General features: G+C 41.9%; 1 protein-coding gene across 1 annotated transcript in view; it reads right to left on the reverse strand.

Moving 5' to 3' along the window:
* Nucleotides 1-4,543, reverse strand: part of SLC25A24 (solute carrier family 25 member 24) — a 48,534-nt gene extending 43,991 nt beyond the window's left edge. The window contains exon 1 of the mRNA XM_053693785.1: nt 4,241-4,543. Within this exon, the coding sequence (XP_053549760.1) occupies nt 4,241-4,423 (183 nt within the window). The 5' untranslated portion in view covers nt 4,424-4,543. The remainder of the gene's footprint in view (nt 1-4,240) is intronic.
* Between the last annotated feature and the right edge of the window lie 7,949 nt (nt 4,544-12,492).

The following is a 12,492-nucleotide window of genomic DNA, read 5'->3' on the forward strand; positions in this document are numbered from 1 at the left end:
GAGCTAGCGCCAGAAGCCTACACACAGGCAGCTGTTACATCCCAGCATACACTGATATGGGCTGCACAATATTTCCCCACTGTTACATCCTCAGAGCTGGTTTAATCATCAGATTTTATACACAGGAGATTTTATTCCCAGCCCACGAGATTCCCTAACTGTATGAAGCACTCAGTATCTAATAAGTATGTGTCCTTGTGTTTGTACTGAGCAGGACCTCTTGTTGTGACACCCCATTCTCTGCTTTACTCTATGCATGTCCTTTGTCCCGAGTGACCCCTGTGTCTTCCTAGCTCTCAAGTCTCCTAATTTCCCATACAACAGTACAAGCAGCATCCCTACGTTAGTACAAGCTGTAAGTAGAATGTGAGGTCATGTAACACGTCATGTGCACAAGCTGTAAGTAGAGTGTGAGGTCATGTAACACGTCATGTGCACAAGCTGTGAGTAGAGTGTGAGGTCATGTAACACGTCATGTGCACAAGCTGTAAGTAGAGTGTGAGGCCATGTAACAATTCACGCGCACAAGCTGTAAGTAGATTGTGAGCTCATGAAACAAGTCACGTGCACAAGCTGTAAGTAGAGCGTGAGGCCATGTAACAATTCACGTGCACAAGCTGTAAGTAGAGCGTGAGGCCATGTAACAATTCACGTGCACAAGCTGTAAGTAGAGTGTCAGGCCATGAAACAAGTCACGTGCACAAGCTGTAAGTAGAGCGTGAGGCCATGTAACAATTCACGTGCACAAGCTGTAATTGGATTGTGAGCTCATGAAACAAGTCACGTGCACAAGCTGTGATCCTCTGCTGCTGTCATTGCTGTATTTGGGGCCCTAAGTATGAAATGCTGCAGCTGCTGCACAAAATGTAGCATCAAAAATGTTTCGAAGTTGCAAACTAAAAATGATATAATCTGCTGCAGGAAGAGTTGGGATACAGACAACGTACTGGCAGTCAAGGGGTTAATATAAAACACACAATATTGTGATCAGCAACTTATAAAATGTGCTAATTATGCACCACAACATATTAATTACAGTTTGTCATTTGTACAGCGCTACTGCATATGACAGCACTAGTTATAGATTTATTTTACCCCTCTGTACTACTGTATTACTAGTTATACATTTATCTTACCCCCTCTGTACTACTGTATTACTAGTTATACATTTATCTTACCTCCTCTGCACTACTGTATTACTAGTTATACATTTATCTTACCCCCTCTGTACTACTGTATTACTAGTTACATTTATCTTACCCCCTCTGTACTACTGTATTACTAGTTATATTTATCTTACCCCCTCTGCACTACTGTATTACTAGCTATACATTTATCTTACCCCCTCTGTACTACTGTATTACTAGTTATACATTTATTTTTCCCCTCTGCACTACTGTATTACTAGTTATAGATTTATTTTACCCCCTCTGCACTACTGTATTACTAGTTATACATTTATCTAACCCCCTCTGTACTACTGTATTACTAGTTATACATTTATCTAACCCCCTCTGTACTACTGTATTACTAGTTATACATTTATCTTACCCCCTCTGCACTACTGTATTACTAGTTATACATTTATCTTACCCCCTCTGTACTACTGTATTACTAGTTACATTTATCTTACCCCCTCTGCACTACTGTATTACTAGCTATACATTTATCTTACCCCCTCTGTACTACTGTATTACTAGTTATACATTTATTTTTCCCCTCTGCACTACTGTATTACTAGTTATAGATTTATTTTACCCCCTCTGCACTACTGTATTACTAGTTATACATTTATCTAACCCCCTCTGTACTACTGTATTACTAGTTATACATTTATCTAACCCCCTCTGTACTACTGTATTACTAGTTATACATTTATCTTACCCCCTCTGCACTACTGTATTACTAGTTATACATTTATCTTACCCCCTCTGTACTACTGTATTACTAGTTATACATTTATCTTACCTCCTCTGTACTACTGTATTACTAGTTATACATTTATCTTACCCCCTCTGCACTACTGTATTACTAGTTATACATTTATCTTACCCCCTCTGTACTACTGTATTACTAGTTATACATTTATCTTACCCCCTCTGCACTACTGTATTACTAGTTATACATTTATTTTTCCCCTCTGTACTACTGTATTACTAGTTATACATTTATCTTACCCCCTCTGTACTACTGTATTACTAACTATACATTTATCTTACCTCCTCTGTACTACTGTATTACTAGTTATACATTTATCTTACCCCCTCTGCACTACTGTATTACTAGTTATACATTTATCTTACCCCCTCTGCACTACTGTATTACTAGTTATACATTTATCTTACCCCCTCTGCACTACTGTATTACTAGTTATACATTTATCTTACCCCCTCTGTACTACTGTATTACTAACTATACATTTATCTTACCTCCTCTATACTACTGTATTACTAGTTATACATTTATCTTACCCCCTCTGTACTACTGTATTACTAGTTATACATTTATCTTACCCCCTCTGCACTACTGTAATACTAGTTATACATTTATCTTACCCCTCTGCACTACTGTATTACTAGTTATACATTTATCTTACCTCCTCTGTACTACTGTATTACTAGTTATACATTTATATCTTACCCCCTCTGTACTACTGTATTACTAACTATACATTTATCTTACCCCCTCTGTACTACTTTAATACTAGTTATACATTTATCTTACCCCCTCTGTATTACTGTATTACTAGTTATACATTTATCTTACCTCCTCTGTACTACTGTATTACTAGTTACATTTATCTTACCCCCTCTGCACTACTGTAATACTAGTTATACATTTATCTTACCCCCTCTGTACTACTGTATTACTAGTTATACATTTATCTTACCCCCTCTGTACTACTGTATTACTAGTTATACATTTATCTTACCTCCTCTGTACTACTGTATTACTAGTTATACATTTATCTTACCTCCTCTGTACTACTGTATTACTAGTTATACATTTATCTTAACTCCTCTGCACTACTATATTACTAACTATACATTTATCTTACCCCCTCTGTACTACTGTATTACTAGTTATACATTTATATCTTACCCCCTCTGTACTACTGTATTACTAACTATACATTTATCTTACCCCCTCTGTACTACTTTAATACTAGTTATACATTTATCTTACCCCCTCTGTACTACTGTATTACTAGTTATACATTTATCTTACCCCCTCTGTACTACTGTATTACTAGTTATACATTTATCTTACCTCCTCTGTACTACTGTATTACTAGTTATACATTTATCTTACCCCTCTGTGCACTACTGTATTACTAGTTATACATTTATCTTACCCCCTCTGTACTACTGTATTACTAGTTATACATTTATCTTACCTCCTCTGTACTACTGTATTGCTAGTTATACATTTATCTTACCCCCTCTATGCACTACTGTATTACTAGTTATAAAATTTATCTTACCCCTCTGTACTACTGTATTACTAGTTATACATTTATCTTGCCCCCTCTGTACTACTGTATTACTAGTTATACATTTATCTTACCCCCTCTGCACTACTGTATTACTAGTTATACATTTATCTTACACCCTCTGTACTACTGTATTACTAGTTATACATTTATCTTACCCCCTCTGTACTACTGTATTACTAGTTATACCTTTATCTTACCTCCTCTGTACTACTGTATTACTAGTTATACATTTATCTTACCCCCTCTGCACTACTGTATTACTAGTTATACATTTATCTTACCTCCTCTGTACTGCTGTATTGCTAGTTATACATTTATCTTACCCCTCTATGCACTACTGTATTACTAGTTATACATTTATCTTACCCCCTCTGTACTACTGTATTACTAGTTATACATTTATCTTACCCCCTCTGCACTACTGTATTACTAGTTATACATTTATCTTACCTCCTCTGCACTACTGTATTACTAGTTATACATTTATCTTACCCCTCTGTGCACTACTGTATTACTAGTTATACATTTATCTTACCCCCTCTGTACTACTGTATTACTAGTTATACATTTATCTTACCCCCTCTGCACTACTGTATTACTAGTTATACATTTATCTTACCTCCTCTGCACTACTGTATTACTAATTATACATTTATCTTACCCCTCTGTACTACTGTATTACTAGTTATACATTTATCTTACCTCCTCTGCGCTATTGTATTAGTGGTTATACATTTATCTTACCTCCTCTGCGCCTCTGCCCACAGCCATGCCCATAGACCGGAGTCCCTGCTGCAGCTCCAGGATGTCCACTTTGCCATCCTTATTGACATCCAGCTTACTGAAGAGCTCGGCGTACCTGGTCTGAGGCTCTGAGGGTTCGCAGGTGGCGCTGGGCAGTAGCAATCTTCGGGCTAAATCAAACATTACTGCAGCAGCGCTCTGGGGAAACAAGGGGCTAAAAATAAGGGGAAAAAACAAACAGGAGAAGAGAACAAGAAAAGGCCAAAAAATGCAGAAAAGCCAGTGAGAGAGCACAGGACACCGCCCAGTGCCAGGGAGGGAGCTGGAGGGAATTCCCTGCAAGGGGGAGGGGTAGCTGGGTAACACCTCCCAGCCCTCACACACTTAACCCTTTAGTTGCTAAAAACTGGCAGTCATTGGGTTAACTGTATTCTGTTACACCCTTCCCCCCTCTTCCTGTGTATTTATTTCTGTTGCTACAACAAAAAGTAACAGCTGCAGCACACAGAGCAATCAGACCACATTCATCAAAGTGCCTCAATAGTCTCTCCAGCCTCACCCCATACTGTGTTATTCTGTGCAGCTGAATTGTGACACACTATGTGAGGTCTGTGCCCCAGTTCTCTCTATGTGACACACTATGTGAGGTCTGTGCCCCAGATCAAATTATGTGACACACTATGTGAGGTCTGTGCCCCAGTTCTCTCTATGTGATACACTATGTGAGGTCTGTTCCCCAGATCAAATTATGTGACACAGTATGTGAGGTCTGTTCCCCAGTTCTCTCTATGTGACACACTATGTGAGGTCTGTGCCCCAGTTCTCTCTATGTGACACACTATCTGAGGTCTGTTCCCCAGATCAAATTATGTGACACAGTATGTGAGGTCTGTTCCCCAGTTCTCTCTATGTGACACACTATGTGAGGTCTGTGCCCCAGTTCTCTCTATGTGACACACTATGTGAGGTCTGTGCCCCAGTTCTCTCTATGTGATACACTATGTGAGGTCTGTTCCCCAGATCAAATTATGTGACACAGTATGTGAGGTCTGTTCCCCAGTTCTCTCTATGTGACACACTATGTGAGGTCCGTGCCCAAGATCAAATTATGTGACACAGTATGTGAGGTCTGTGCCCAAGATCAAATTATGTGACACACTATGTGAGGTCTGTGCCCAAGATCAAATTATGTGACACAGTATGTGAGGTCTGTTCCCCAGTTCTCTCTATGTGACACACTATGTGAGGTCTGTGCCCCAGTTCTCTCTATGTGACACACTATGTGAGGTCTGTGCGCCAGATCAAATTATTTGACACACTATGTGAGGTCTGTTCCCCAGATCAAATTATGTGACACAGTATGTGAGGTCTGTTCCCCAGTTCTCTCTATGTGACACACTATGTGAGGTCTGTTCCCCAGTTCTCTCTATGTGACACACTATGTGAGGTCTGTTCCCCAGTTCTCTCTATGTGACACACTATGTGAGGTCTGTTCCCCAGATCAAATTATGTGACACAGTATGTGAGGTCTGTTCCCCAGTTCTCTCTATGTGACACAGTATGTGAGGTCTGTGCCCCAGTTCTCTCTATGTGATACACTATGTGAGGTCTGTTCCCCAGATCAAATTATGTGACACAGTATGTGAGGTCTGTTCCCCAGTTCTCTCTATGTGACACACTATGTGAGGTCTGTGCCCCAGATCAAATTATGTGACACACTATGTGAGGTCTGTTCCCCAGATCTCCCTATGTGACACACTATGTGAGGTCTGTTCCCCAGATCTCCCTATGTGACACACTATGTGAGGTCTGTTACCCAGATCAAATTATGTGACACACTATGTGAGGTCTGTTCCCCAGTTCTCTCTATGTGACACACTATGTGAGGTCTGTGCCCCAGTTCTCTCTATGTGACACACTATGTGAGGTCTGTGCCCCAGATCAAATTATGTGACACACTATGTGAGGTCTGTTCCCCAGATCTCCCTATGTGACACACTATGTGAGGTCTGTTCCCCAGATCTCCCTATGTGACACACTATGTGAGGTCTGTTACCCAGATCAAATTATGTGACACACTATGTGAGGTCTGTTCCCCAGTTCTCTCTATGTGACACACTATGTGAGGTCTGTTCCCCATTTATCTCTATGTGACACACTATGTGAGGTCTGTTCCCCAGATCTCCCTATGTGACACACTATGTGAGGTCTGTTCCCCAGATCTCCCTATGTGACACACTATGTGAGGTCTGTTACCCAGATCAAATTATGTGACACACTATGTGAGGTCTGTTCCCCAGTTATCTCTATGTGACACACTATGTGAGGTCTGTTCCCCAGATCAAATTATGTGACACACTATGAGAGGTCTGTGCCCCAGATCAAATTATGTGGCACACTTTGTGAGGTCTGTTTCCCAGATCAAATTATATGACACAGTATGTGAGGTCTGTGCCCCAGATCAAATTATGTGACACACTATGTGAGATCTGTTCCCCAGTTCTCTCTATGTGACACACTATGTGAGGTCTGTTCCCCAGATCAAATTATGTGACACAGTAAGTGAGGTCTGTTCCCCAGATCAAATAATGTGACACACTATGTGAGGTCTGTTCCCCAGATCTCCCTATGTGACACACTATGTGAGGTCTGTGCCCCAGTTCTCTCTATGTGACACACTATGTGAGGTCTGTTCCCCAGACCAAATTATGTGACACACTATGTGAGGTCTGTGCCCCAGTTCTCTCTATGTGATACACTATGTGAGGTCTGTTCCCCAGATCAAATTATGTGACACAGTATGTGAGGTCTGTTCCCCAGTTCTCTCTATGTGACACACTATGTGAGGTCTGTGCCCCAGTTCTCTCTATGTGACACACTATGTGAGGTCTGTGCCCCAGATCAAATTATGTGACACACTATGTGAGGTCTGTTCCCCAGATCTCCCTATGTGACACACTATGTGAGGTCTGTTCCCCAGATCTCCCTATGTGACACACTATGTGAGGTCTGTTACCCAGATCAAATTATGTGACACACTATGTGAGGTCTGTTCCCCAGTTCTCTCTATGTGACACACTATGTGAGGTCTGTTCCCCATTTATCTCTATGTGACACACTATGTGAGGTCTGTTCCCCAGATCTCCCTATGTGACACACTATGTGAGGTCTGTTCCCCAGATCTCCCTATGTGACACACTATGTGAGGTCTGTTACCCAGATCAAATTATGTGACACACTATGTGAGGTCTGTTCCCCAGTTCTCTCTATGTGACACACTATGTGAGGTCTGTTCCCCATTTATCTCTATGTGACACACTATGTGAGGTCTGTTCCCCAGATCAAATTATGTGACACACTATGAGAGGTCTGTGCCCCAGATCAAATTATGTGGCACACTTTGTGAGGTCTGTTTCCCAGATCAAATTATATGACACAGTATGTGAGGTCTGTGCCCCAGATCAAATTATGTGACACACTATGTGAGATCTGTTCCCCAGATCTCCCTTTATGACACACTATGTGAGATCTGTTCCCCAGTTCTCTCTATGTGACACACTATGTGAGGTCTGTTCCCCAGATCAAATTATGTGACACAGTAAGTGAGGTCTGTTCCCCAGATCAAATAATGTGACACACTATGTGAGGTCTGTTCCTCAGATCTCCCTATGTGACATACTATGTGAGGTCTGTTCCCCAGTTCTCTCTATGTGACACACTATGTGAGGTCTGTTCCCCAGACCAAATTATGTGACACACTATGTGAGGTCTGTTCCCCAGATCTCCCTATGTGACACACTATGTGAGGTCTGTTCCCCAGATCTCCCTATGTGACACACTATGTGAGGTCTGTTCCCCAGATCTCCCTATGTGAGGTCTGTTCCCCAGATCTCCCTATGTGACACACTATGTGAGGTCTGTTCCCCAGATCTCCCTATGTGACACACTATGTGAGGTCTGTTCCCCAGATCAAATTATGAGACATGCTATGTGAAGTCTGTTCTCCAGATCAAATTATGTGACACACTATGAGAGGTCTGTTCACCAGATCAAATTATGTGACACACTATGTGAGGTCTGTTCACCAGATCAAATTATGTGACACACTATGTGAGGTCTGTTCCACAGATCAAATTATGTGACACAGTATGTGAGGTCTGTTCCCCAGATCGAATAATGTGACACACTATGTGAGGTATGTTCCCCAGATCAAGTTATGTGACACACTATGTGAGGTCTGTGCCCCAGATCAAATGATGTGGCACACTATGTGAGGTCTGTTCCCCAGATCAAATTATGTGACACAATATGTGAGGTCTGTGCCCCAGATCTTATAAAGGCTTTGAGGAGCCGATACGCGTGGTTACAACTTAATAGCTCCAACTATAGAAGATAATTGCATCTAGCTTCCAAGACCGCTGCAACCATAACACCTGCTGTATTATATTGTATATACGGAGGGACTTTGGGGGAATAGATGTAGGAGCAAAAAATAAATCTTTTTTTATCTCAGGAAGTGCGCGCACTCACGACCATCCAGCTAAGGCCTTATTGGTCCAGGAAGCCCATTTGACCAAAACCCGGTTCTTGGATACAAAGTTCCAACGGCTAAGGACGCCACAACAAAAAAGAAGATCAATGAATGTTTCCACTATGCAGTAAGGTACAGTGTCACACAGGATATAACACAAGGTGAAAGAAAAATCACTGAAACCTTTAATATCACCATTGAAGTGAACGGAATTGACCAAAGTTGCTACAAACGTGACATTCATATTTGTAGCAAATCTGGCGTTTGTATATTCTACTGGCTACATAATTACTGTATGTGACCCTACTGGGGTTTTGCATAGAGACTGAACAGTAATATATATATACATGTAAATTGCAAAACTGTTGTATGTTTTCCTGGCTAAAATCCTATAATATCCTCATTGAACACTGAAAAGTGATATGCAGGCTATTGATTATTTTTTAAGATTTTTTTTCACACTGTTGTCTTTTTAGAAGTGTTTTAAATGTATTTTAACTTATCGTCTTCCATATAAATACATAGCATAGGATAGACTGAAGACCTATTGTTATTTTATAACATGTCTCTTCAATAAATGTTGTATTATTATTCAATTTGTCGAAAGTCTCCAAATTTGCAAGTATAGACTCGCTATTAATTTAAAGAGTTTTTGCTTAGGGAATATTATATCCTTTAACACAGATAGTTCATTAACCATAGAATCATCACTAAGAAAATTATTAAAGCACAGTACCCAATTAGATACAGATAAATTCAATTGCCATAACGTCAACACTGATTATATATATATATTTTTATCACTCAAGTAACCTTTCACATAATTTGTCCTTTAATCAATCTCTTTTAAACACATCTGTTATACAGTTTTCACAAATACTTTACAGATCTCACTATCACATATTAAGTGATTTAACACTTAATAGTATCCAATTTGACAAACACAGAATTGGTCACATTAAATATAAAAATTCACGAATGCACAAGTATTGAACACAGAAATATAAAGTGGTATCAATTAAATAGAGAAAGATATAGTGATATTGATTAAATCCTAATCAGCAATTTGTAAACTTCCATTTTAATTAAAAACCAGACTACCTGTGGCGCCCCCACCTAACCACCACTTCATTGTCCTCACACACCCATAGACCATCGAGAAACACCCACAAACTGTCCTCACACACCCACAGACCATCGAGAAACACCCACAAACTGTCCTCACACACTCACAGACCATCGAGAAACACTCACAAACTGTCCTGACACACCCACAGACCATCGAGAAACACCCACAAACTGTCCTGACACACCCACAGACCATCGAGAAACACCCACAAACTGTCCTCACACACCCACAGACCATCGAGAAACACTCACAAACTGTCCTGACACACCCACAGACCATCGAGAAACACCCACAAACTGTCCTCACACACCCACAGACCATCGAGAAACACTCACAAACTGTCCTGACACACCCACAGACCATCGAGAAACACTCACAAACTGTCCTGACACACCCACAGACCACCCAAAAACACCCACATACTGTCCTGACACACCCACAGACCATCGAGAAACACTCACAAACTGTCCTGACACACCCACAGACCACCCAGAAACACCCACATACTGTCCTGACACACCCACAGACCACCCAAAAACACCCACATACTGTCCTGACACACCCACAGACCACCCAGAAACACCAACATACTGTCCGGACACACACACAGACTACCCAAAAACACCCACATACTGTCCTGACACACCCACAGACCACCCAGAAACACCCACAAACTGTCCTGACACACCCACAGAACATACAGAAACACTCACATACTGTCCTGACACACCCACAGAACATCCAGAAACACCCACATACTGTCCTGACACACCCACAGAACATCCAGAAACACCCACATACTGTCCTGACACACCCACAGAACATCCAGAAACACCCACATACTGTCGGGACACACCCACAGACTACCCAGAAACATCCACAAACTGTCTTGACACACCCACAGAACATCCAGAAACACCCACAAACTGTCCTGTCACACTCACAGAACATCCAGAAACACCCACAAACTGTCCTGACACACCACAAACTGTCCTGTCACACCCACAGACCACCCAGAAACACCCACATACTGTCCGGACACACCCACAGACCACCCAGAAACACCCACATACTGTCCTGACACACCCACAGAACATCCAGAAACACCCACAAACTGTCCTGACACACCCACAGACCACCCAGAAACACCCACATACTGTCCTGACACACCCACAGAACATACAGAAACACCCACAAACTGTCCTGACACACCCACAGAACATCCAGAAACACCCACATACTGTCCTGACACACCCACAGACCACCCAGAAACACCCACATACTGTCCTGACACACCCACAGACCACCCAGAAACACCCACAAACTGTCCTGACACACCCACAGAACATCACTGACACATCCACAGACCACCCAGACAAACCCATGATCCATCCCTTCCCAAAACAGCTCCACCCACAAAATTGTAATGTGCTCCTATCAACCTCCTGTGTCCCTCATTCTCAGCCACAAATTGGGAGGGATTAAAAGATGGGAACCCTATGAAATGGAGTCTCATCAGGACCAAGAGAGTAACTATGTGGTGCTGAAGCTTAGGGCTTCATTTATTAAACTGCTTTAGGGGTTTTGTGGTGCAGGTGCATAAGAGAACCCTGCTAATTAGTATAAATATGCATAAATAATTCTAGAGCAGTTTATTGTTAGATTACAGCATAACCATAGCAGGACATGTATTTCTATATTTATTCTTTATTATCTACAGTTGCAGCTGTGCCAGTAATATACCTGCTGTGCCAGTAAAATACCGCTGTGCCAGTATTATACACACTGTGACAGTAAAAAAGCCAGCTGTGCCAGTAATGTACTTGCTGTGCCAGTAACATTCCGATGTGCCAGTCATGTACCTATTGTGCTGGTAACAACCACCTGTGCCAGTTACATACCCAGTCTGCCAGTAATATACCCACTGTGCCAGCAATATACCTGCTGTGCTAGTAACAAACTCACTGTGTCAGTAACATACCCAATGTGCTGGTAACATGGCCGGTGTGCCAATAACATACCCACTGTGCCAGTATCATACCGGTGTTAAAGTAACATACCCAGTGTGCCAGTAAAATACCCAGTGTGCCAGTAATAAACCCTCTGTGCCAGTAGCAAACCAGCTGTGCCAGTAACATACCCAGTTTGCCAGTAATAAACCCACTGTGCCAGTAGCAAACCAGCTGTGCCAGTAACATACCCAGTGTGCCAGTAATAAACCCTCTGTGCCAGTAGCAAACCAGCTGTGCCAGTAACATACCCAGTTTGCCAGTAATAAACCCACTGTGCCAGTAGCAAACCAGCTGTGCCAGTAACATACCCAGTGTGCCAGTAATAAACCCTCTGTGCCAGTAGCAAACCAGCTGTGCCAGTAACATACCAAGTGTGCCAGTAATAAACCCTCTGTGCCAGTAGCAAACCAGCTGTGCCAGTAACATACCTAGTGTGCCAGTAATAAACCCTCTGTGCCAGTAGCAAACCAGCTGTGCCAGTAACATACCCAGTGTGCCAGTAACATACATGCTATGCACTAGGCACAGATCATTATTTTCCCCAGCTGCACTAGACACAGGTGAGTACTGCCCCCCCCCC

Source organism: Bombina bombina, chromosome 10 (assembly GCF_027579735.1).
Source record: "Bombina bombina isolate aBomBom1 chromosome 10, aBomBom1.pri, whole genome shotgun sequence".
Lineage (NCBI taxonomy): Eukaryota > Metazoa > Chordata > Amphibia > Anura > Bombinatoridae > Bombina > Bombina bombina.